The sequence below is a fragment of the Corella eumyota genome, chromosome 2 (genome assembly GCF_963082875.1).
Source record: "Corella eumyota chromosome 2, kaCorEumy4.1, whole genome shotgun sequence".
Lineage (NCBI taxonomy): Eukaryota > Metazoa > Chordata > Ascidiacea > Phlebobranchia > Corellidae > Corella > Corella eumyota.
In genome coordinates, this window is record NC_137491.1 from 6,731,007 (window position 1) to 6,757,536 (window position 26,530).

Sequence of the window (26,530 nt, forward strand, 5' to 3'; positions counted from 1 at the left end):
TTCTAATCATGTTTTATAGTAAAACATTGCACATTTGATCTGGCCCAATGTTCAAGCGATTGCCCTCTCGGTTATTTAACTGATCAATACCAATGTCCAACCTCTTGTTTTTGTTATGGAGAAGGAGTAATGCAAGGAGATATTGAATTTAAAGCTCAGGATGTACCTTATCTCACCCAGGTTGGTGTATATCCATTTTGAATGATAAGATAAACAGTTCTTAAAAAAATTTAATGTTTATATATATATATATATATTATTTAATGCTAAACTCATTGTTGGTAATATCAACATTGAATTATTACTTGTGTTAATTCACTGTTATGATAAATAAGTAACATCATTACAGTTGTTTAGTGATAACAGTACATTTGGCTTGATTGATCCACTTGTACTATTTGATGGAATTAGTCATGAAAGTTACTTGCATTCTACTTGGAGAAGTAAAGGGCCCAGGCACACAATTCCTTACACGTTTGGAACAAAAATAAGTAATTTTTTTATGAAAATATTTTTATTATAATTTACAAAAATAAAACTAATGTAAAGCTGTAAAGCTATTTAAATTTTTCATAATTTTTTTTGGTCAACTTAGACTAAATTTGAGTATGACTTTACTTAAGGCAGTTCAACAAAGCAAGTAATAAAAAAAGTTTTTGGTTCTCTCTCAGTTCAAGTATGCATTGATTTTGTTGAAAGAAAAAGTGAAGAAGATTATATTAAATTTATTGACGGTGAAATGTGCAGGTGTATACTTAATTTAATTATTTCTTGCCATACGCCATGTATTGTTAAATAACATACTTTCTTTAAATATAGCTCACGGCTTGGCAAGACCAAGTGGGAGAACACAGTGACGATAAACAACAAATCTTGTATTGGTGAACCAGCTATAATGCACCTAATCATGCATGCACTTGGTATGCATCATCAACAAACCAGGTTGGATAGAGACAGTTTTATTAACATTGTAGAAGCCAATGTCTTAGCAGGTAGTTAAAAAAGTGCATTTGTTTTGTAATAAACTTTAAATATATATATATAGTTGTTTTGTATGAATTTATTGCTTGTAAGTATTGATTTTAGGATACAAAAAACAGTTTTCTAAGATGAGAGAAGATTTATATCTCAATTTGGGAGTTGATTATAACACAGAATCGTTGATGCATTTTGTTAATAATGTATATAGTAGTGATGGCAGCCCAACCATTACTGGTAAAAACAACCTTAAAATCAGGGGTAAAACACCAGAAAGTTTGAATAAAGGACTTCAAAAAAGTGATATTCTAGCATTAAAATCTCTATACAAATGTGAAGGAATCAAATCAAAAGCAAGTAATTTAATAATTAATTTTTATAACTAAAGGTTATCTTTTTACTATTTTAAATAAAATTTTTAGGATAAAGGTTGTATGTAAGTTAAGAAAAAATACAGGGACTTCTTATTTTGCAAGATTCTGCTGAGTGGTCTGAATGGGAAACTTACATTAACAATGACTTTGAATGTCGCAAGTACAGAATATGCAGGGGCAAGGGAAAAAGATCATTGTCAATTTATTGTGAGCCTGATCCACATATATCGTGGTATCAAGAAACAGATGGTTTAAAGTGTGATGGTAACTCGGATCTAAATGCTCAAGGAAGAAGTGTAGTTTCTAATAAAGTCAGTTTGTTAATTTTAACTCATCCAAAACTATGTAAATTTTGTTTTAATTTTTAAATTTACAATGCTTACATTTAACTTATCTGTTTTAAATTGTTTTAGTAAAATATAAATTTATTATATTTTAATTTAGATAGTAAATCCAATATGTTTGTTGAAAGTATCACTAAAATAAGTCGTTATATTTGTGCTGGAGGAATGTTGTTTAAAGCAGCATTTAATGACGATGGAATAGATGATTTTTTGTGTGTTTATCAGGACGGCTATGCGTAAGATAATTTAAGTGGCGTTAAAATTTAAACAGCAAAATTGATATATTTATACATATATTAAATAAACTTGGTAGCAAAATATAATCACCATTTTACTAAAAAAATTGTTCATTTTTTTGGAATAAGCAGCCTAACAGCATACCTAACATAAAAAATATATTTATATTTTAAGGCAAATTTACATGGCAAGACAAAGTGGTGTGTATATAAGTCCTGAGTGGGAGGGCCAAACATCATTGTGTAAGTATGGTGGAGACCCTGAATCTAGGTTTGTTGTCGGAGATTTTGATGGTGATGGATTGACTGACCTTATGTGCCATACAGCAGAGTAAGTAGGTTTAGTTTACAAATGTTAATCGAACTGTTTGCCTACTATAAGGTAAATAAAAAAAATATTATGATAGCTGTAAAAATTGCTTTTAATAGACTACAAACCAATAAAATAACAAAATATTACAATAAAAGCTTTTTAACATAGAGAAGTCACTGTTACACTATTTACTGGATCTGGATTGGATGGTGGAATTGATTGGAAAGGTACTTTTCCAGACTGTAATGGAAAAGTTCTTCATGCAATTGATTTAAATGGAGATTATAAAGATGATATAGTTTGTGGAAATGAGAAGAGAAATCCTTACCATAACGAATTTGTTTTTATGAATACTTTTGCTCTTTCTAAATAGTTTCACAGTCAGTTCGTTTATTCGATTTCAAAACAAACTGTTATTAACATAATTATGATGTGTATAGTCGGGATTTAAGAAAGGTTTTGAAAGTATTTTTGAGGGTTCACCTTTTAATTGCAATTATTAATTCAATATTACTCTTGGTTCAATTTTGTGTTTTTTAAATATAGTAATTACTAATTTTTGCAGTGAATTGTAGCAAGTTATGTTACTTTTGTTGTAAAAACAGATTTTGCAAAAAAAAGTTTAAGAGGTTAAATAGTACAAGATTTCTATAAAAAACTTGTACTAAGTAAGAAAAAGTTTGTATTTGCCAACCGTGGTGTTAAAGTCTACCTTAAAAACGTGTATTTAAAACGTCTGCATATTCACTCGATAAGAATGTTTGGATTAAAAACAGAATCCAGTGTTAAATTTTCTGATACAATTGAAGAAATACAGAGTCAACAGCCTGATTCTGAAAATGGTAAGGTAAAATTTTTATGACAGTCATAACTTTTAAAGCATAGTATGAATAATGCGAAGGCAATCCTTTACCGTTGACCGTCAAATCAATTTTACTGATATCTCCAAAATGGCTTAATTTTTTCTATATAAACTACAAATTTAAAAGTACAATATATATAAACAACTGAATACACGATGCACTGTACTTGTAGATGATTTTTATGACGTGGAAGACCATAAAAAGTTTGAATGGAAAACTGCAACAGACAAGGAAAAACTTGTTTTTATGTTAAAAGGACTGTCTGTATTTTTTTCTGTAACTGGATTTATTCTTATAATAGTGTCGGCTTTAAGTAAGTTTTTGTTAAGTCATTCTAATATATATTTAAAAATTACTTTTATTTTTTAAGTCAAACAAATGTCAAATCAAAAAATGATTATTTAGATAGTGTTTTGTAGCCTTATTTAAGTTATTTTTTAACTGAATGCTAGCCTAGTTAACATGTGTAAGACTTACAATTTAGATCATAACTTTATTTATTAAATTATTTTTCAGCACTTGGTTTAGCCGACAACAGCATTTGTGGTCGAATAACAAAAGCAATTAAGGCTGGTAAAGATTTGTCCACTATTGCAAGTCCTGTTCAAATTAACATGTGTGGATGTAAGTAGCCTACAATTTTATTTTTTGACTTTAATAAGTTTTGTTTTTTTAATTAGGCTATTAAAATTACACAGAAACTTGTGCTAACAAAAGATTTGTATTTTCTGCAGTAAAGCACTGCACATTCGATTTGAGCCAATGTACAACAGATTGTCCACTCGGATATGTGACCGATTGGCAACATTGTCCAATGTCATGTTATTGTAATGGTGAGGGAACCATGCAAGGAGATATTTACCTGGAAGCTCAGGATGTACCTTACCTTATGGAGGTGTTAGAAAATGCTGTAGTTGTATTGTAGTATACATTAGCATGTTTTGTTGTTAAAGTCAGTAGTGATGTATATCAAACTACCTTATTTTTTGTCTTTATAAAGCAGTGCATCGAATATTTTTAACAGTTATTTAATGGCGATGAAAATAAGACTGATGTAATTGATCCTCTTGTAATTTTCGATGGAATAAATTATGAGAGTTTGCTGTATTCAACATGGAGAACTAACATGTCAAGACATTCTATTCCTTACATGTTTGGTGAAAACATAAGTAGGTTAAGTCATGTTTATTTTTAATAACTTGAATATTATTGTGTTTTATTTGTGTTTTATTTCAAGCAAAGCAAGAACCAATCAAAACCCTTTTTTTAGTTTTAGTTTAAGATTTTTTTTATACAGCTATAAAAATATAGTATTAGGTTTAAAATTTTTTATGATTTTGAGGTAATGCAACTAAGAAAGTTATTGTCAAAGTGTTGAATTCTTTTTCGGTTCAAGTTTGTATAGATTTTGTTGAACGTAAGAAAGAGAAAGATTATGTGAAGTTTGTAGATGGTGAAGTTTGCAGGTTAGCAAAAAATAAGACGCAGTAGTTAGATACTATTATGTGTTACTAGCAGAATACATATCAAGGTTTAAAAATCGCAAATTTATTAACTAAAAATAAACCCTACAAATTATGTTTTTAATTTTTTAAATTAGCTCCCGACTTGGCAAAACCAAGTGGAAGAACACGGTGACAATAAACAACAAATCTTGTATTGGTGAACCAGCTATTATGCACCTAATCATGCATGCACTTGGTATGCATCATCAACAAACTAGGGTAGATAGAGACAACTATATTAATATTGAAGAAGCCAATGTCATGGCAGGTAATTAAATAGATATTTTTGGTATGTATAGAAAAAAAAGGATAACTTGCTTAGTATGAATTTATTATTTGTGTATATTGATTTCAGGGTACAAGAAACAGTTTTCTAAGATGAGAGAAGATCTGTATCTTGATTTGGGAGTTGATTATAACACAGAATCGTTGATGCATTTTGTTAATAATGTGTATAGTAGTGATGGCAGCCCAACCATTACTGGTAAAAACAACCTTAAAATCAGGGGTGAAACATTAGAAAGTTTGAACCAAGGACTTCAAGAAAGTGATATTTTAGCCTTAAAATCTCTGTACAAATGTGAAGGACATAAAATTGAAATAAGTATATTGATTTTGATTTTTAAATTGATTTTAATTGTCGTAATATGGTCTCAACTAATATTTGTTACAAATAAAAGTTGTTTTATTTTGTAGGCCTATGGGACATACATAAATACTCTCCACTAAGATTAAATTTATATAGATGGTTTTTCACCTAATTTTACTTTTATTATTTTTTAAACGAAAAAATATTTTTTTAATTTAAATAATTTTTTTTAGGTTCTGCACAGTGGTCTGAATGGAAATCCTACACAAGCAGCAGATATACTTGCCGAAAATATCGCATATGTCGTGTAAAAGGAAAGAAGTCATTATCGATATTTTGTGAAACTGCTCCTGAGGTTTCATGGTACCAGGAAACTGAGAGTTTTGATTGCAAATCTAGAGCTCCGGTAGGAAGATCGGGACAGTCTATATCAGGAAGAGCAGAGAGTAAGAAAAATATGATTATGCATTTTTTTTTTTTTTTTTTTTTTTCAAAAAAATAAACCCATTGTTTTTGCAGCTAATTCACCAACCATGTTTCTTGACACAAGCACCCAGATAAGTCGTTACATTTGCGCGGGTGGAAAGTTGTTTAAAGCAAGGTTTAACGATGATAAAATGGACGATCTTCTTTGCCATTATCAAGACGGATATGCGTAAGTATTTGTTTATTAATGTAATTCTAATTATCTACTTTAAAGTGTATTAAGGCAGGGAACGAAATAACGGGTCGCTATTCGCTAAAAGCGAATCATTTTTTAAAATTAGCGAATCGTTTTTTACAAATATATTAGAAATAGCGAATCAACCAAAAAAGGTTAAGGCAATAATAAAACTTCGTGTGTATTTGTGTATTTTTACGATCTATTTTAAACCGGTTTAGACTAATTTAATTACATCAACATAATCCTGCGTAAATGTAGGTTACTATAGGGCATTTAATAACAATAACTTTCCATATTTTGGCAATGCGTAAATTTCGCTCCCGAGTTCGTTTAGTTGTTGCGCAATTTTTTAAATATATAGCATGGCTTTAAAGTAATCAAAAATGTTTCGTTTTTCGTGCGAAATATTCTTAACGATTGTTTAACAATACGTTACATTTTTTAACAATACGTTACGTCAAGTGTCACAAAAAAAAACGAAGATTATAACTGGAACCTAATAGTTGCTCTAAAAATGCGACGAATCGTTTTAGCGAATCGTTTTTTAAACGTTAATTCGTACCCTGTAAGATAATCTTGTTTGTAACTTAAATAGCTTAATAGCTATATAAAAAGTGTAATAGCTATTTTTTAAACATTGTTTTAGCCAAAAAACAATTAGCAGATTAGTTATAGAGCAATTAATAGTATTCCAATCAGCTTGAAAATAAATCTGGGTAACAAATGTTACTCCATGTCAGGCCGTAATGTCAACCTACCAAATTTTAAATAAATAAATACGAAAAAAAGTAATTTATGATCATCCGAAATAATTTATTTTTAAATGTTTTGGTTTTGGGTAAAAAAAAACTTTTTTCGTGAAAAAAAAATTATTGTCACTTGCTTTGGAGAATCAAAACATTCATGTAATATTATTTAATGGTATTGTTTCTATTCAGGCAAATCTTTTTAGCAAGATCTTCAGGTGAATACACATCAGCTAATTGGGAAGGTCAAACACCTATATGTAGAAACGGAGGGGTACCGACATCTGAAGTTATAACTGGAGACTTTAATGGAGATGGATTTACCGATCTGTTCTGCCATTCTAAAGAGTATGTTTTTAAGTAATAATTTAAAAAAGTTTCAAAATTTAAATTTTAACACTTTTTCCAATTAAGTGTAAAGAGTTAAAGCCCTCTTATAAAGTTTTTTTTTAATATGAATCAATATTATTTAATCAGAAAATGAGAATTTAACTAGCAATAAAATCAAACCTATATTATAAAAGCAATCAAGTGATTTATTACTTTAATTCCCAATAGTATAATTTGGTATCTTGATTTATATGACCGTAACGTCTCCTATATTGCAAAAATGGTCAGCTGCCCGTTTATAGTTTTCCACGTTTTTTTTTAATAAATTTAGAAAAAATTAAATTGAATTGGCATTGTTGTAAAATCATTAAGAACCTTTTGTTTCATTGTCAAAATACAAAAAGTCACAAAGATTTACAACTTTGCATTTGCCTTGAGGATGAAATATTTTCTGATCTGTGCACTTCTTCATTGTCATATTTTAACAGCCCGATAAAATTACAGGGACTCGACCATCACTCTTTACACTGGATCGGGCTTCAACGGTGGTATAGACTGGAAAGGTCGATTCGAGGAGTGCTACGGTGAGAGTTTTCGCATTTTTGCCATCGACTTAAACGGAGACAACAAGGATGACATTGCTTGTGGTGGAACAATCAATTACCAGCCTTACTACTACGAGTTTGCGTTTTTAAACGAGTTTAAGTTAACCTAAATGCTGAAGATTTAATTTAATCTGAAGCTTTTAACGTTTTAAATTTTAGGGTGATTTTAAAGTTTTCAGTGGGTTGTTAGAGTATGGTAATTACGTTAAGTTTAATATTGAATTTGTTTAATACAGATTTGTTGCTATTTTTTGATGTTCAAAGTTGATATCGTGTGTTTAAAATTTTGTCAAGAAGTCTTTTTATACCACAGCAAAATAACACACAATTCTTGCATTTGATAACACTTTATTTGCACCAAAACTATTGTGTAACTCTACTGGAAGGCAGTCAATTTTAAACATACAATTATATTTTAGTTCAAATCAAATACAAAATCACAGTTAATCACGAAAAGTACGAAGTACACAAAGCATCTTGGTTACTTAATTTGTTGTATATAAACGGTATTTTGGGGATGTAACACTTTGGTGTCAATTTTGACAGTGAACCATTCTTGCATATAAGGTAGTGTTCGGATTAAAACGCACTATAACTCCTCTGGTAGCGCTTTTCACCTTTGTTGACTCATCGACTTTAGTCTCGCGTATTTCCACATTACTTTAAACCGTTGTCATAACATGCACGTACAATACGTGCAATTAGTTAAAAGTTGTGTCATATTTTTCCAATGATCGCTCATGCTTGTCCGTATTTCGTCGCTTACCGTACCGAAGTGTTTCGTTATCTCAGGCATTTTATATACCTGGTCATCCGAAATATTCGTCCTTCGCCGCAAAATGCCTGTAATCCAGACATCGTCTAATCTAAGCATGGGCGCGGTTCTGGATTCTTCCCATATGGCAGTTGCAGTTGGCATTGACATGACATACATCCCTCCATGACAGTAAGGAGGATAGGAGTCAAGCTTATATTCTCTATACGAAACATACCACTTATAACCAAGTTGACGTGTTGGTTTTTCGTTGGAACCTTTAACGAACATACACATCAAGGGAATATTGTATCTATAGTCGGGGTTCGTAAAGTTTGTGGCATTATAAAAGGTATTCCATTTGGATTGATTAACTACTCTGTTCACGTTAGCAGCAAGCATATCCATGTTTACAAGGAAATCGTCGTCCGCCGACGAGTAAAGGTAGTCTCGACCCAGTCGCTCTGTAGCCCACTCCATTCCGGCTAAAACTTTGTATGGCATTTTTCTTTGAAATAGTGTAAATAATATCAAAATTAATGCCAATCACTTTTGTTTAAGTAACAAATGTATTAATTTAAAAAAGTTTAAATGTTGTGTATATAGTGCCTAAAAATTTTGTTTATAACTTACTCATAAGCATCCGGGCCATCATATTGCAACAGGTCACCGTATCTTGTTTCTTCTTCATCTAGTAACGCTATTATTGCACTGTCATCCGTGTTTCCCATTAGATAAACCACTTCAAGTTTCAAGCCATTTATATAATTAATCGAACCCCAGGTACGACGCATTAGCTCTCTTCTTTTAAAGTAGTCAGCTTTAGTTTTTACAAATGTTACAAGTGTATTGTTGACTTCTGTAAATGGAGATTAATATAGGTATTAACGAGGATGATCTTACTTAAAAGCGTTAATCTAAATATATCAATGGCTAATAGAAAAATACGTGCGTATGGAATAGAAATATATTATTGTGAAGCAAAACACTTTAAAACTGTATAAATTATTTAGGCAAATCTATTTTAAACATCTGTTTAAACAGCAATTTGAAATTGGCTATTGCGTCATTTGTTGTGGGGTGTTGATGTAACGCGGTGACATAGCTTGATTAACATAAAACAGCTGTTTATAAGCAATAACTCACTGACAGGGCTTTATTGAAAATAAATCAATTTTTTCTCGCGTATCGATTAAACAAATGATTATTTGTTGTCGATAGTTCCATTAAAATGACGTTTTTTCGATTTTAAACTCGGTGAAAAAAATATACAGTTTTTGAACCTTTTAAAAATCTGTTGATTGAATGATGTAGTAGTATAGGCAAAAAAGCCTTCTATTTTATAGTGTTTTATCGTGCTATTGGGATGTTTAAAACTATTTTTTGGAAAGATCTAACCGATATTAATTAATGTTGATCAATAAAACTATATGTGCGTGAATAATAAATAGGTTTATCGAATTAACATCGCTTACGCTGTCAGATTTTCTTAATTAATTCTGTGCTTTTTATGTCCTAGGCCCTTTCTGATAAAACCGACGTTAAATTAAACCGAAAAAGGTCGCCAGTAATTGAATACACCATTAGTTGGTTAGTTTAAAAAACATTTTCTATTAATACAAACCATACAACTTACCCATCGTTTGACATTTAAAATAAAAAAATGTTTAAGTTTATCTAGGTTATTTTTCGATTTACATATATATAAATATATATATATATATATATAAATGTTTTAAATCATTTAATATGGTAATAGTTTGTTTTTTTACCTTTGTTTCTTATGCAATTAGTTGACTTTTTATCGCAAATATTTTCTATTAATCTTCGGGGTTCTCTTAGAAAAACGTTTCTTGGTCTTTGTTTTACAAAATCAAGATACAATGGTTCATATCTAAAAATAAGAATTTGTTTTAAAGGTTGGGTGTTATTAAATGATGGCTAAGCAAAAACGGTGACAAGTGAAGGTACGTAGCATGTATTATATTGCTTAATTTCGCCACTAAGGAAACGGGAAATGCGTTATACAAGATTTTACTATAAAGGTATAACATTATATAAATAGGTGGTTGGAACCTTGTGGTTAAATTTTCACACAATAATATATATAGTCTAAATTAATTTTTTAAACGAATTTTTTTATAATATTCCAAATAAGCGTTTTAAAATAGAACGTTGAAATATTTTTAACTTTTTTAACTGCTCATGATAAAATCTAACACGAAATAAGATAATTTATATATAATAATTTAACTTTTAGTTATACCAAAAATTATTAAACATTTTTGAAATCCATTTTACATATAACCATTAATTAAACTTACGGGTTGCGAGATCTTGATAGAGTTAGGGCGATCAGAGTATATGAGATTGTGCCTGTGAATATGATGATGGTCAAACACAAGAATTTTGAGCCCATTACTCCACCGAGACGGGGTGATCCTGTTATTATTTTTTAACTATTCTATTGAGTAATTTTAACGTAGTGACTTTAAAGAAACTTGTGCCTAAAAGTAAAATTATACTATTTTTGTAGAAATAGTTGTAGCTATAACAAACAACAACTTAAAATAACCTATAATATCAATAATTAAATATTGAACACTTTAACAATAACATCGCTAAATACCTATTATACATAAATTTGCTTGAACTTTGTACTTTTTTTTAACCACAACCACAACTTACAAGGACTCTAGCATTGTAACCTACATAACACGTTAATCACAACGAAAAGAAATGGCTGCCATTTAACGATTTCTTGTAACAAAGAAAAAGGGACTGACCTAACACTATAGGCCACAATTAAAATTAAATTAGAATCTCTGCCTCATTTCGTTTTAAAATCAATACACTGATGCGCTCGTACGAATTATACTGAGTTCGTTAGTTATTATTTGATTTGATAGTTGAGCTTCAATAACGCTTAACCTTTACTATAATAGAGAGTGTATGTAATTTAGTTAAACCACTTTACCCTTTAAATTGCAATGGCTTTTACCAAAAGGGAAATGGAGCCACAGTATATTAATCACATTGTATAACAGGACCGCAGTTATATTAACAGTACGTGACTCGCGATTTAACAAAATACAGTATATATATATATATATTATATCACAATTAAACATTAAGTCTGTCTCCTGTGTTTTAAAACCTAATTTTTCTGACACTGAAACTACAAAGTAATTATTTTTTTTGTTTTTTTTTAATTGTCAATACCAAAATATTTTGAGTCATTGCATGTATTTAAATAAAATATACGACTTTTTAAATTAAAATTTTGTTTAGCGCTTTTGTTTAATGTTATTCATTTGTGTATTTATTTAAATGTTTGTACGTAAATTATAAAAAAATAGCTCTTTATTAAATTTATTTTATTTTCTCTTTTGTTAAAAAAGCTCTTTTTATCCTCTGGGCTATGATTTATGTAAATACTGAGAACAATGCCCACGTCATGCTGAATCATACTAGCTTTTTTGCCTCAATCTAAATTCTAAACACTTTCTAAGTTTGTTTAAATTGTTCGTACACTCAACAATCACATTAAGTTCAAAGATCATTTAAATGCTGCTAATAGTAAACTATGTTTAATTAAAATATGCTTAATTAGGTTTAAACCATTACGAGCTAGGTTTTAACTTTGTAATTTATACTATATCAAATAAGTAAGCGATTATTAGTTAAACACAAACAACCAATTAAACACAAACAACCAAAAACACTAATTCCTAATATACCAACTTTCTTTTATGTTATATAGACTTTTATACTTTATTTTTTAAAACTTAATAAAAAGTGCCGTTTCTACAAATACTAAAACAGTTGAAATACAATATACGAATTTTAAAGCATAGTAAAAACAAATAAGTTCAATGGTGTTATTTGCTATATTTACATTACTTATCAGCGCAATCTTAAGGCTAAAAAGCAGTTATGCTGATATGTTGACGACTAAATCTAGCTGGCTGTTTTTACTCTAACTTGACTAAAGAACAAAACAACATTAAATATGGTACAAAACTAAACTGTTAAACTTGTCCCAACCAACTTAAGGGAGTTTATTTACTATTTGATTTCGCTTAGTTCGTATATAAACGCAATCTAGTATGGATAACTTGATTAAACGAGCACATGCTTGTGCTTAAGTTCCTGACTTATCTAACAAACTACTTCCGTAAACCAATTGATTTATTTATGTTAGTAAACTGTTGGTAAAAAGTTTAATTTCCTTTTTTTTGCGAAAACCTCTTGCTAGAGCAGCTAGACAGTTTATTTAACTTAACGCAGTTTTTTCATTATAGGCTTAGCTATCACATACAAATAAATACAAAGCTATATATAAAGTCTCTTTAAAGTAATAATTAATTATTTTGTAACATTAAAAGTCTATTTTTTAAACATTACTAACTCTTTACACATATTGTTGCTAGCCTATTGTTTTACATTAGTTTTTAATCGAAATATTGACTACCTGGTCATTTCATATATAGTAAAACGCCTAAGGCTATAAGGGAAGCTATTTTATTCTGGTCAACGGCCACTTTTCTATATATCCAAACAGTATGTGAGGCAATTATGTAATATGAATTACTATCTCATATTCCCCAAGCGCAATTTTGTCGTCATTCGGCTATTAACATTGCTCATATTGCATTCTATGATATACACTAAAACGGAAATACCATCACTAAATAATAAACAACAATAAGGGAATCTAAATATTGCCTAGGCAGCACATAATGTAATAATATGTTGTCCTTTTGTTACTTAAACCACGCTAACACATTTAAATTGTTCTTAGTAGCAATTAATAACAAAATTTGACCACAAAGTATACAATTTATTTTACTGCAATACTATAGGAAGTATCAGCTTTTTCAGCTTTGTAACTTTTTTAAGTAACTATTGTTAATCGTATAACAGGCAGCGAAGTTCTTTATACACTTACACGTAAAAAGTGGGGCAACTTGGTACTTTAACTTGCTTTGTTTAGTTGTAAGTTTTCTCTAGACCAACTTTCACTAAACGCTGTTTAACTAGTTCGCCGCAAGTGGTTTGAAAGACTATGATTGATTCGAAGTGGAAACTTCTACATAACATATGCTTTTTGGCAAATCTACTGACATTACAACAAAAAAATAAATCATTAGAAATTCAATTTTTTTTTTATTTTTAATGCGTAGTTACCAAAAAAAAAACAGAAAAAGGATTTTTTTAATGGTTATCTTACTAAAACTGACTTGAATTTTCTTGCTAGTCATTCAAATATTGAAGGATTTATTGATCTACTGTAGTTATTACCTGTTCTACGTTACAAACCTAGCTCATATATTCTTACTTATAAATTCTCAAAAAAAGCGAAACATTTAAATTATTCATTGTCGTTTCACAGAGCGGTAAACATTTCTGTCAATTTGCAATTTGCGTTTGATTTGTGGACAACATAAGCATTAAACCTATTTAACATTTCAACTTCCTAAAAACCTAGGTAATTACCTAACATACAAAGTCTAAGTTTTAAAGAATTAATTTAATGTTTGGCACACTTGGCTATTATGTTAAAAAGATATTTTATTCAAATAATTTCTAAAAAAATAAAATAAAAATTGGTTAGTTTAAAAACAAAACTTTTTATAATTATTTCTCGCTACCTGACCACCCGAATTTGCTTTTTATCTATCTTTCGATGTAGTCCACCCGTGGATGACCATAAAAACAATGAGAATATACCACTTACATACTCTTGAATGCCATCGATTTTTGTAATGCCCATGTTCTTTTATTGGTTCAAATGAATTCCCTGTCTGTTGTAAACAACACTTAGACCAAATTAAAGTAGGTTAAGTACTAAAATGAAGTACTGAGTACTGCTATATTGTATCTCTCTATCGCAATTTCGTACTTTGACAATTATATTTTATGAATCAAAATCATAACACTATCACAATGAATAAAACTTAAATCTTGGTTTTTGTGTTTGTGAAATATACAAACGTTCTTGACGTTAGAATATTGATTGAAACATGTATTGATTTTTTTAAATATTTCTATTCTGAAGTAAGATTAACTTTTACCCGGATTTTATGTTCTCCTTTTTTCATTCAAAAATATTTGTCATTTATAACAATCTAACAATTTTTGTTTAATTATTGAACATTTATTTACTTAGACAAATTTTTAAAAATGTTTTCATATTAAATTAAGACTGATTTGGGAATTGTTTAACAACATATTTAACTATGCTATCTAATCTCCATTATCTTTTTTTTTTTAAATCTTTTTTAATATTTTTGGTTCCAAATCTTAAATTTTAAAATATATTATTATTTTCATTCTATTTATTAAAATATCCTTAAATTTAAGTCCATTGTATATTATGATATTATTAACTTAAAAACGGGTAAATAAATTTATTTTTTGTGTTTATTATATTTTAATGCTTGTTTATTTATTAAAAATCAAGAATTGATATTCACTATTTAAAATTTGGTCTAAGGTATGTTATAATAATTAGTAATTAAAAAAAAACAATTTAAAAAATTAATTTGTGTATTATATTTTAATGATTGTTTATTTATTAGAATTAAAAATCAATTTTAGCCATTTTAAATTTAGTGAATATATAAACTAGTTAAGTACAATAAAAATTTATTTTATTTTTCGATTAAATCTTGATAAAACTTATAGTTTAATATTTAAAAGGTTTAAATTTTAAAAGTTTTTTGTAAAGATCCTAGAGTAAGCATCTCATTTTGGGTAATTACTTAAATTTGGGTTGTCAATTAACCTGAGGGTAGGCACTGATCTTTGGTAAGCATTTATCCTTAGGGTAGGCACTTTAACTTAATTAGGGAATTTTTTTTGATTGTTTATTACCAAAGAGCAAATTTAAACATTCAAAAGTCTAATATAATGTGTTGCTTAATTTCAATAAGGCAAATGGTAAAAAGGAGTTGATGCCCCCCCGTTTAGGTTACAAATTAAAATTATAAAATTAAGTAATTTATCAAATGTCTTAGTTAAAATAATGTTTCATGCATATTTTGATCAAGGATTTCGAACTATATTTTGTTTATCAAATAAATTTTATTTTATTTTATTTTTTAGTTAGCTAAAATGATCTGTTCTCATAATATTTGACACAAGGTGGCCTGTAATTAAAACCGGTTAAAACCGAACTTAACCGAATTTCAAATAAAATACTTACAATATAAAAGATGCCATCTGGACAATTATACTCCATTTAAAAACAGGTATTTAACAAACAGTTTTGATGCAACGTCACGGATTCAACCATTTGTTAAGTTCCCAGCATGAAAAAGTATCATTTACTGTTTACTTTCAGTTATTTTAAGCTTCTTAACTCCAACGATTTATGTTTATCATTAAACAAATGTTTATGGGTACCTGTTCATCTGGTGTTGTTCCTTTTTTTAAACTTAAATATAGGTGACCAGCTTACGTCAATACTATATATATATAAATTTATGTTGTGGGAATATTGCCTGATGTTGAATGAAGATAACAGTGACTAGTTGTTTAATCGGATATTTTCGGTAGTACTAAAATAACTTGTTACGGATATAAAAAGCAAGATTTTTTAGTAAGGTCACCAGTTCTTCTAAAACAAGAATAAGGAAAAATCATTCAGAATGATCTTCGCATACTTACTTCTCTTCATCGCAGCAGCTTCGGGTAGGCACATTTAATTAAGAACTAATATCTTGCTGGATAATTTCATATAGTTTTTTTTGTGGATTTAATAAATCTAAATTGTATGCAAGTATTTATGTAAACGTGTTCGTTTTGTGTTTTAGCCGCACCAACCCGTATTATTGGCGGAGATGATGCCCCCACTGGTTACTTCACGTGGCAGGTAGACCCTCCTAGCCTCTAACCCTTTGTTAAATAATATTTAATAGACTTAATGAACATGTTTTTTAACACTAGTAAAGTTGCTGGATGTTGTAACATATAATTATATTTAAGGTATCACTTCAATACGGCTCCAGCCATTTCTGTGGAGGATCCTTGATCTCCAACAAAGTTGTCGCTACTGCCGCTCATTGCAATGTTTACCCAATCTCTCAGTAAGCAATCCTTCAACAAAAATTTTTAAATAATATATTTCAATTTTTAATGTTCACTTTCATTAATGAATTTTTTTTTATTAGAACCAATGTTATTATGGGAACTGTCCAACGTTCAAGCCCACTTCAATCACTAGGAGTTTCCGCATACATTAGCCATCCCAACTACAACCTTTTCAGTCAATACGATCACGATTATGGTTTTATTGTTCTTGATGGTGTTGCTGATACCAGCTCTCCCGAGGTATGTTACTTATATATTAATATAATAGCGCTGTAGCAAGATTTGGCAAAGCGTTGTTTACGACCTTTTATAAAATCTTTATCTGTGGTGCAACAAATTTTTTGACAACCCTTTTTTTATTAAAAGATTGACTACATCGAAATGGTATCACCAACCTTTATCGATTACAACGATTTGGAAGTTTGGGGTCTTATCTCTGGATGGGGTTACTACCAAGTTGGAATTGCTGGACGACCAAGTACGATTAAAAATATATTTTTAAATAAATAATTTAGTTTAGCTTTTATATTTTGAATCTACTTTGAACAAAATATTTTTTTTATTATATAAAAAAGCATTACATTGTGTAAAAAGCGTGATTCACAATTTACTTTATAAAAATTATTATTTAGACACCATCCCTGAACATTTGCAATACGCTTACATCCCAATCCGACACTCGAGTGTGTGTGAAGCAACATGGGGCGCACAGATTGATTTCACCGACCAAATGTTGTGTGTTGCAGGAACCTATGAATCTTCTGCTTGCAGTGTAAGTTTTTATAAAGAGTTCTGTATATTATTTTAAACAGTTTTCGTTTGGGCGTTTGGGTATAACACCTTCGTAGTGGACTCCGTTAATGCTTTTAAAAATTAACATTTATCGGACTTTAGCTATCTAAAATTTTGTAAATTTAGTTTAAAATATATTTTTAAACATTATTGTTATCTATAACATGCCCTTAAACCATAAAATGTCAATTTAATTTAAAATTAATAATTTAAATGCATAGGGTGATTCTGGCGGACCAATGGTCATTGAAGATCTTTCAACCGACTTGGGAGTTGCTTTAGTTGGAATCACATCATGGGGTGCATCTAACTGCGGAACACAATATCCAGGAGCATACGCTAGAGTCAGTCAAGTCCAGGCCTGGTTTACCGAAGCTTTGAATACCTATCCCTAGAAATTTAAAACTGAGGAAATTGAATGGGAAATAATAAAAAAACTCCCATAAAATATAAATGCTTTTTATTTTACGAGTCATTCAGAAAGTTTTAATTTAAATTAACTTAGCGTTTTTTTTTATTTATTTGGGTTAGCATTTTAACACTGGAATAGTACACTGAAAACTAGAAGGATTTTACTCATATAACCAACAGTGTGGTGTAGTGGTCAGAAACTAACACTTGTTGTTGCCATATGTTTAGGTTGTGAATTTGATATTCCCATATTGAGGATAAATATATATAAAAAAAACTTAGAGTGTAACTACTTTTAATCTAGCTAAGAAGTAGACACTTTTACTCATAACTATGCATTTTACCAAAGACACTTTTTTGTATCAACTTTTCGTAGAAGTTACTCATTACTGTATTTAACCAGGGTGTTGTTTTATTGATAATAACCAAAAACGTAGGAAAGTAATCGTTGTTCTCTATTCTTGTTGTTTTTTTCGAAATACTCGATCATTAATACTTAATTGTGTTAATGTTCTGTCCTTCTACTCTCAGACTCTGGGTGCACGTTACAGCAATTGAGTAGAAAACAGGCAGACAGGGCCAAAATTTTGACTCATTTTAATTTAGCTGAATAAATGTGGCCTAGGGTCAATGTAACCATGGTACTCATGCTCACTGCTCAGCGTAAAAATCGGTGTGACCGCGCGTGCACGCGTACAAAAATTTTCGGTCTACGCATGCACGCGACTTGTATATTAGAAAAACCGGCAGCGTGGTGTAGTGGTAAGAACACTTGCTACACTACACATGAGATCGTGGGTACAATCCCCACTGATCTCATGCTGTAGCGCCCTTGAGTAAGGCGATATAAATGGTATGAACTCCTGCTGAGCCAGCACTTAATCAGCAGCATAATTATCGGGCAATTATAATCTATAATATCCCAAATTGCCACAGGCAACTCGAGACTGGGTTGGAGTAACTGATGTTACTCTATGTTTAAGTCGTTCATTTGACTTTCCCACATCGAGGATAAAGATACATAGAAAAAAAACATGGATGGTCAGATCGTATCTATTTATTATATGGCCCATACAGCTATAAGTACTTGTTTCAGTACTGTAAACATAGTCTTCATAGTTAATATGATCAGTCTTTAGGTAACAAAATAGGCTAATGAAAGTATGATACTTACTTGATTTTAATATTTAAGTAATTGCATTTATAAGTATGAGTCAAAAATCAGAGGAAACGGATTTATTTGTAGCACTTTATCCTTTTAAATCTGGTGGGAACAACCAACTAACATTACAAAAAGGTAATTTCAGCAATATAATAACAAATTAATCGGCAGCGTGGTGTAGTGGTAAGAACACTTGCTACACCACACATGAGGTCGTGGGTTCAATCCCCACTGATCTCATGCTGTAGCGCCCTTGAGTAAGGCGCTATAAATGGTATGAACTCCTGCTGAGCCAGCACTTAGTCAGCAGCATAATTACTGGGCAATTATAATCTATAATATCCCAAACTGCCACAGGCACCTCGAGACTGGGTCGGAGTAACTGATGTTACTCTATGTTTAAGTCGAGCATTCGACTTTCCCACATCGAGGATAAAGATATATACAAAAAAAAAAAATTATATATGTATTTTAGGATATATTTTTAATAGAAAAAACTAACAATTTAAGCAGAATTACAAAAGAAACTATATTATTTTAAAGGTTGTCAATTAAAAGTAATACGCTACAATGGCTCAGGAGAATGGTGCGAAGCAGAAATTATAAGCCCAGGAGAAGAAGAAAAGGGTCAAAATTCAAAGTGTGGGGCAGTTGGTTGGGTACCAAGCAATTACATTACCCTTGCAGCTAGTCTTAGCTTACATTCTTGGTATCATGGAGCAGTTTCAAGAGCGGTAGCTGAGTACCTACTGTCCAGTGGAATAAATGGAAGTTTTCTTGTAAGAATAAAAAATAAGTTTATTTATATATAACATTTAAAATTAAATTTTTTGTATTATCAGTTCAATGTGTTTTTGTAGTGAACTTTTGTATTTTTAATTTTCACGGGGTATTTTAATTTATACCTTTCTTTAAATTTTTATGAAATTTGAGCCTTTTTTTCTTTTCTGTCAGGTTCGGGATAGTGAGAGTTGTCCAGGTCAGTTGTCAGTTTCAGTTCGGCATAATGGAACTGTATATCACTATAGAATTAACACAGATGCTTCATCACTGGTAAGTCACCCACTCATTACTGTTATAATATTTTGTTAAATAAAAGTTTATATTTATAAACCAATGTTAAATATTAATACAGTTTGATGTTTTACTTAAAATAACATAGTGGCCTTGTATTTAAATTAACTAAATAAACGAACAAGAATTAAAAAATGTTTAAAAAGGTTGTGACTTTAAAGTTAAAAAACTTACAAAAATGTTTAGTCTATATAATATTACAGTGGTTTATACAGATTTAACAGCGTATCACTTTTCTGTAGTATTATATCTCTTCTGAACATCGATTTAAGACTCTTCCTGAGCTAGTACATCATCATTCATATGCCCCAGATGGTTTAATAACAATTCTACACTATCCTGCTGCCAAGACTGCAAAACCAACTGTATGTTCATTAAAAAAAAGAGTGTATAAAATTTACATACTTAAATCAATTGCCATAAACTTGCATTGTAATTTATTTATCTAAAACATTTTGTGTATATGCTTAGTAAAACCGGTTTGTTAATAAACAGATTTTATTGGTGCAGAATATTTAAAAAATTAAATTGCAATACTTAATAACCTAATTTTATATTGTAGATGTTTAGCATGTCACCTGACGTGGATGAATGGGAGATAGATCGAACAGAAATTCACATGAAGCAGAGGTTAGGAGGTGGTCAATATGGGGATGTTTATGAGGCTATGTGGAAAAGGTATTATATGATTTGTATATACATAATAATTTGATTTTGTCAGAATAGTAAAAATTCCTATGATATAAAAGTATATATTTTTTTCAACCTTTTTTATTAAATGGTTAAAAATTTTTAAATTAAAATGCCCATAAGTTTAAAATGTTTATTAATTTTTAAGTTGGATTAATACTTTTTTCTGTTTTAAAGATACAACCAAGTAGTTGCTGTAAAAACGTTTAGAGAAGATACCACCAACACGGATGAGTTTTTAAAGGAAGCTGCTGTCATGAAATCAATAAAACATCGAAATCTTGTTCAACTGTTAGGTAAGTTAAACAATTGCATATTTACTTAATTTTTTAAACTTTTCAGAGTTATTCAAGTTTCTAAACTTAACTTTCATGGACAATGTTTTAAACAGATTAGATGTTTTGTGATTTTAAGATGTTATATTCGGCCTAATTTTTTAAAGGTGTATGTACAATGGAACCTCCATTTTATATTGTTACTGAGTTCATGCCTGATGGAAATTTGCTCGAATTTTTAAGAAGGTCAACCAAACAAGAATTAAGTGGAGTTGTTTTGCTTTACATGTCAGTTCAGATTGCACTTGCTATGGAATATTTAGAAAGCAGAAATTACATCCACAGGTGACTAAACTGAAACATATGGTATTGAAAACAATATAATGCTTATTGTTCTTCCTAACTTGGTTTATGTGTCTAAAAAAAAATTCTAATTATTTTTATAAAACAACACAAACGTTGCCCTAAGTTTTAACTGACTATAATTTCTAAAAAACGAATAAAAAAGATTCATTTTTTTGTTACTACATTATTTTAGTACTAAAAGCCTAAGACAACTAGCTTTATAACCTTTACAAAAATAAACCATTTATTTAATATTTTGTTAGAGATCTTGCTGCAAGAAATTGCTTGGTTGGTGAAAACAATTTGGTTAAAGTTGCTGACTTTGGTTTATCTCGATTGATGGTTTCAGCTGATGACTACACAGCACGAGCTGGGGCCAAGTTTCCAATTAAATGGACAGCTCCAGAGAGTTTGGCATACAATCGATTTTCGACAAGATCTGATGTTTGGTGTAAGTTTTTTGCTCATTCCCTCGAAATTTTTTTTTTTAGTTAATTAAGAAAAATTTAATACTTATAATGCCATTCTTTTAAGATAATAAAAACAGTATTTTATCTATATATAAATACAAAATATAGTATTAGAGGCTATATTTCAGTTTATTAAAGGTGTTTGTTTTAATTTTTCAGCATTTGGTATTTTATTGTGGGAGATCTCAACTCATGGGATGTCTCCTTACCCTGGAGTAGATTTAACGATGGTTTATGAGAAGTTAGAGGCTGGTTATCGCATGGATGCTCCTCCAACCTGCCCCAAACCTGTTCATTCACTAATGCTAGAGTGTAAGTGATATCACATAAGATTATTTCTACAGTAAAATTATTATGTTTTTAATTGAAATTAAATGCGTTTTAATGACCACGAAACTATTTATTTTAAAAGATATAAAAAATAATTATATTTTTAATTTTTGTAAAACTTCAACTTAAAAAAACGTTTGCAATTTATAAATAATACATTTTTTCGAATAGCAATAATCAGTTTAAAATAATATTTTTATTTTTAATATTCAACAAAGTGATAACTGATTTACACCATGTTAGGTTGGTCATGGGATCCAATGGATCGCCCAACATTTGTTGAAATAAGGGAGAAATTAGATGGAATGTACCAGGATAATAATGTTGTACAAGAAAATGTTATACAAGAAATTAAACCACCAACCTTGCCAGGAAAAAAGAAAAGGTTTGTCCAGCTAATTTTTAAGTCATTTAAGTCATTAAATTTAGGCCCAAAAATGTGTATAATGTAACTAAACCTACTAATTTATTATACATACTCCTTAATTTTAAATTTAAATAGGGTATGAAATTGATCACCTTTTCCATACATAGTAGCTTTAAAGGTTTTTTCTGTAACAAAGGCAAGGTTGAAAATTCTTAGTTACTTTTAAAATTTTATATGTAGAACATATTACATTAATTTTTTTATTTCCCGTTTTTTCAATCTGATTTTAATTTTTCTAGGTTATCAGATGGAAATAGCAGCGGTGGTGTTCCAACTCCAACACAAAGTCCTCGCATCACTATAAGGTCTGCTAATATATCTTGCAATAACTCCAATTCACAACCAACTTCTACACTATCTCATTCACTAAAGGAAGAAGGTATGTTGTATTTAAGGGTTAATTTAAAAGTGAAAAAAAATTTTTTAAAATTATTTATATTTTTAAATTCAAATAAAACCATTTATTGTGCAATGTTTAAATTTTTTTTTTTTAATTGTAAAATAAATGCAGTTTAGGTTGATATTTTGTTAACTAATATTTTTTAAATGCATTATTGGGTATATCACAGTCTGTGTGTGGTAATGGGTTTATGCATGACTAAATTAGTAATCTGTTTATCTTATTTATAACTATACCTGTACAATAACTATTGATAATTACTTGTATTGCAATTTAAAGGGAGGCTCGGTAGGATAAGTCCAGTTTCAACATTTCTTAGTGATCAACATGAAAACTTAAGGTAAATTTATTGTATTTATAATTCTTTAAATTTAAATATATTCTTACTTCTTTTTTGTAACAAAAACATTTTAACATTATTCTAATGGTAATTATAAAGTCTTTAAAATACTAAAAGTATATACAACTTTTACAAATAAAGAATTTTAAAATAAATACCCAAACCAACCAAAAGGAAATTGTTAAATGAATTTTTTGTGTAGATCAAGCAATGATTCTACACTTCACGCTGATGCTAGCCAGAGGGACTTTGTAGTACCCACTAGTATACCAAGCAGTATTAGTATAAGAAGTGAAAAAAACAAGAAAAAGAAACGACAGGCACCACAACCACCAACACGAATAAGTAGTTTTAAATCAGGAGACGACGAGAAAAAACCAGTAGTACAAAATCGCATGACAACTTTTAAAGGTAAGAGGTTTTTTAATTTTCTTGTTAACTCAATTTACATTTTTTAAAACTTATTCATAACATTATATTTGCTCAGCCTGTCACTAAATTTTTTTACCAAATCTTTTTTACTTTTAATATTAATTTAAAAAGTATTCCTAATATATTCAGCAAAAAAAAGCAAAGGAAAGTTAATAATAAAAAAAAAATCTAAACATTTTTTCTAAAATTTCAGGCAAACCATGCAGTGATAATAACACAAATATGGATAGTAGAATGTGTTATACTGAAGATAACATGAGCAACGATTCATCTGATTTTGATCGACATTTCGAACTTAGAAGAACTTCAAGTTTCGGACTTGATGCAAGACCAAGATTGCAGAGTGATTCATCTTTGGGTAAGTATAATGAATAATTTTTTGTTTCTTTTTTCTGTTTTATTTTTTAGATTTATCTAATATTGCATATACAAGCCCTTTCGTCCTGTCTAAAAATATTTTTAAACTTATTTTTTGTTTAGTTTCTGGGGAGGAATTTACAGATGGTGGCTTCCACAGCTCAGAAACTTTTCCAACTTTTCCTCTTGAAGTTAATGACCACAAAGTTAAAGAGAAAAAATCATTGTTGTCGAAATTTATACCAAGATTAAAAAACAAAAAAGGATCAACTTCAACTGATCCTGAAGGTATTTCCTTTGTGTAATTTTATTAAAATAAATTAACAAAAACTGCAAGTAAAGACATTTAACATGTTATTATATTTTAGATGATGAATCCGTGTCTTCTTTGCCTACAAACAGCACTAAATCACAAGAAGGATTTTTTACCCGGAGCGGGGTCAGAAGATCATGGAGAAAGGTTACAGGTCAAATGCATCCAAAAAGGACATCTGGTGGAAAATCTAGAGAGACAAACTCTTTTGATGCAAGAGCAATCTCCCCAAGCTCCTCTGGACACCCTGCTCCATCTGGCGGAGTAAAACTTCTACCAGATGAAATCGTATCTAGTCCCACATCATCCAGATTATCTGGAAGGTTGGATTTAAAACTGGATGTAGAACCAACCTCATCAACGTTTGTTTTTCCACAAAGAAAAAAATCTTCTGAGGAAAAACATCCGATGAAACCTCCAAGAAAGAAAAAAGAAAAGAATCCCACTAATCACCTTCATCTTCACGGGAATAGCGATCATAAAAACATTCAACTCTCTGGCTCACCAAACAGTGATCTTGAAAATGAAAATCGTCGCCATGACTCCCCATTTTTACAATTTTCACTGGCATCAGGTGGTGAAACCCCAGATACCCCACCTCCGATGTTTAAGCCACCAACCCCAACCAGAACCCCACTTTCAACATCAAACAACAAAGAATTTCATTTATCTCCAAGTATGCTTCATTCAGCAGGTAATCCCATTGCAGTAGAATCAAGGAAAAGAACTGAAAGTTCAAAATCGATAGATGACAATACAGCAGAACTAATGACTCCGTTAACAGCGGCTCGCTTGTCTTTACGTAAAAGACATGATCCGATGAAGAAGGATGACAATCAATCTGACAGAGAAAACTTTGTCAATTTTCATCGCAAGTCGCAAGCCATTTTGAAACAGGCTCTTCAAGATAAAGTAAGCAAAGAAATTAATTATTTTAAATATTTTTTTTGTATATACATCGATGTTTCATAGATTATATTTATACTAGTCAATATATGACTAAGGCTGTTATATTTACTGCTTATATTTATTTTCTGTTTTTTACTATAAATAAGTTGTTGTCGGAAATTAATATTTGGTATATTTTAGGCTCAAGTAGGATTGGCCATTAAAGAACTTCGTCGTTTAATATCGTCATCAAAATCTTATTCCAATCAAATTCTTGCTAGAAATCGTTTTCAATTTCGAGAAAAAATCGAAACCTTAGAAAAGGAAATTAGATTTGCTCAAAGCGGACGTCGCAACTCCAACGACTTTTTAAGCAATGACCATGCATTTCAAACTGGCTTTGCTCTTCAAGTAGTTAATGATATTGGTATGTTGTTATAGTACAATGTTTATTTACATTTAAAGTATTGCTTGGATTTTCGTGTACATATTTTATTCAGGTACAATGAAAGATTTCAAATTGATTTAATACTTATTTATTCTGTTTCTGGTCTCTTGCAAACTTGTTGCCATTGCCGTATGTAACTTATATAAATAAGTTTGGTTCGATAGCCATATAACAACTATTATGAAACTAACTTATTAAAATTGTCATTTACTGTACCGCGTTTTGTTCATGACGATATTATAGCCAAAAGCACATTGTGATATAATGTTACTGCTCCTTTTTGTTCAACTTGTTCCTCCTAATTTTTATTATTTTGAAAATTGCTTAAATAATGTTTCCATACTGCTAAGGTGCTTGTGTTGTTAAAGTTTATGGTGCTTTTTATGCATTTATGCTGTATTATAATCACTGTATAAAATTTTGGGTACAAATCATGTGAAAAATGAACTAAATAGTTTTACTTACATGGTGCAATAACCAACCAATCATATATAAAATCTTAACTTTTAAAGATTTTTTTAAATGGTACACAGAGTGTATAATTATAAGATCAAAAAATATATGATAACTTGTATTTGTACAGATTACATAAAAAGGTTTATATTATCGTTTTATTGCTAATTAATGCTATCGTGTATCATGCTTTTTTATAAATTTTATGCTAATTTAACATTGTGTTTATTGTTACAAACTTGTGCCTTTATATTATTTATTACTAGCTTTAACTGAAATCGAGCAAAACTGTCCAGTTTTTATTTGTCCAGTTTTTGCTCTTGCCTACCTTACTTAAGTGTTCAATTAAGAAGCTTTAAATATGTTTGTATTAACGTTTTTGATTTGTTTAATAAGCAAATACACATTTTATTTATATATTCTTATCCTTGGTTATGATTTTTTTAAACTACAATAAAATTTTAAAAAGAATGTTTTTATTTAAATTAACGTACAACCTACCTGATAAATATACAAAGTTAAATA

General features: G+C 29.8%; 3 protein-coding genes across 3 annotated transcripts; 2 read left to right on the forward strand and 1 right to left on the reverse strand.

The window, feature by feature from the left end:
- Window positions 1–7,888: 7,888 nt before the first annotated feature.
- On the reverse strand, window positions 7,889–10,939 carry LOC145742928 (beta-1,3-galactosyltransferase 5-like). Its single transcript, XM_082560774.1, has 4 exons — window positions 10,626–10,939; window positions 10,074–10,195; window positions 8,935–9,160; window positions 7,889–8,809 (listed from the first exon to the last, which is right to left on the reverse strand). Exons 1-4 carry the CDS (start codon window positions 10,718–10,720, stop codon window positions 8,221–8,223), a joined length of 1,032 nt encoding a protein of 343 aa, XP_082416900.1. The 5' UTR covers window positions 10,721–10,939; the 3' UTR covers window positions 7,889–8,220.
- A 5,017-nt stretch (window positions 10,940–15,956) lies between these two features.
- Window positions 15,957–17,585, forward strand: LOC145742273 (chymotrypsin-like protease CTRL-1). The gene is made up of 7 exons (XM_082560055.1): window positions 15,957–15,999; window positions 16,122–16,180; window positions 16,294–16,394; window positions 16,479–16,638; window positions 16,765–16,876; window positions 17,031–17,170; window positions 17,412–17,585. Exons 1-7 carry the CDS (start codon window positions 15,957–15,959, stop codon window positions 17,583–17,585), a joined length of 789 nt encoding a protein of 262 aa, XP_082416181.1.
- A 1,174-nt stretch (window positions 17,586–18,759) lies between these two features.
- On the forward strand, window positions 18,760–26,405 carry LOC145741677 (tyrosine-protein kinase ABL1-like). The gene is made up of 17 exons (XM_082559304.1): window positions 18,760–18,898; window positions 19,307–19,542; window positions 19,718–19,816; window positions 20,080–20,202; window positions 20,400–20,515; window positions 20,705–20,823; window positions 20,970–21,147; window positions 21,411–21,598; window positions 21,777–21,929; window positions 22,191–22,332; window positions 22,614–22,753; window positions 23,054–23,114; window positions 23,317–23,525; window positions 23,740–23,904; window positions 24,027–24,191; window positions 24,272–25,128; window positions 25,306–26,405. Exons 1-17 carry the CDS (start codon window positions 18,811–18,813, stop codon window positions 25,543–25,545), a joined length of 3,279 nt encoding a protein of 1,092 aa, XP_082415430.1. The 5' UTR covers window positions 18,760–18,810; the 3' UTR covers window positions 25,546–26,405.
- Window positions 26,406–26,530: the final 125 nt, after the last annotated feature.

Excerpts from the sequence above, each read along its gene's own strand:
- LOC145741677 (XM_082559304.1), top strand. The coding sequence starts at position 18,811 with ATGAGTCAAAAATCAGAGGAAACGGATTTATTTGTAGCACTTTATCCT. Across the intron at positions 20,824-20,969 it reads AAATCTTGTTCAACTGTTAG|GTGTATGTACAATGGAACCT; the intron begins GTAAGTTAAACA and ends AATTTTTTAAAG. Across the intron at positions 23,526-23,739 it reads TCGCATGACAACTTTTAAAG|GCAAACCATGCAGTGATAAT; the intron begins GTAAGAGGTTTT and ends CTAAAATTTCAG.
- LOC145742928 (XM_082560774.1), bottom strand. The coding sequence starts at position 10,720 with ATGGGCTCAAAATTCTTGTGTTTGACCATCATCATATTCACAGGCACA. Across the intron at positions 9,161-10,073 it reads TAATTGCATAAGAAACAAAG|AAGTCAACAATACACTTGTA; the intron begins GTAAAAAAACAA and ends CTCCATTTACAG. Across the intron at positions 8,810-8,934 it reads GATGGCCCGGATGCTTATGA|AAAAATGCCATACAAAGTTT; the intron begins GTAAGTTATAAA and ends ACTATTTCAAAG.
- LOC145742273 (XM_082560055.1), top strand. The coding sequence starts at position 15,957 with ATGATCTTCGCATACTTACTTCTCTTCATCGCAGCAGCTTCGG. Across the intron at positions 16,639-16,764 it reads CTGATACCAGCTCTCCCGAG|ATTGACTACATCGAAATGGT; the intron begins GTATGTTACTTA and ends TTTTATTAAAAG. Across the intron at positions 16,877-17,030 it reads TGGAATTGCTGGACGACCAA|ACACCATCCCTGAACATTTG; the intron begins GTACGATTAAAA and ends ATTATTATTTAG.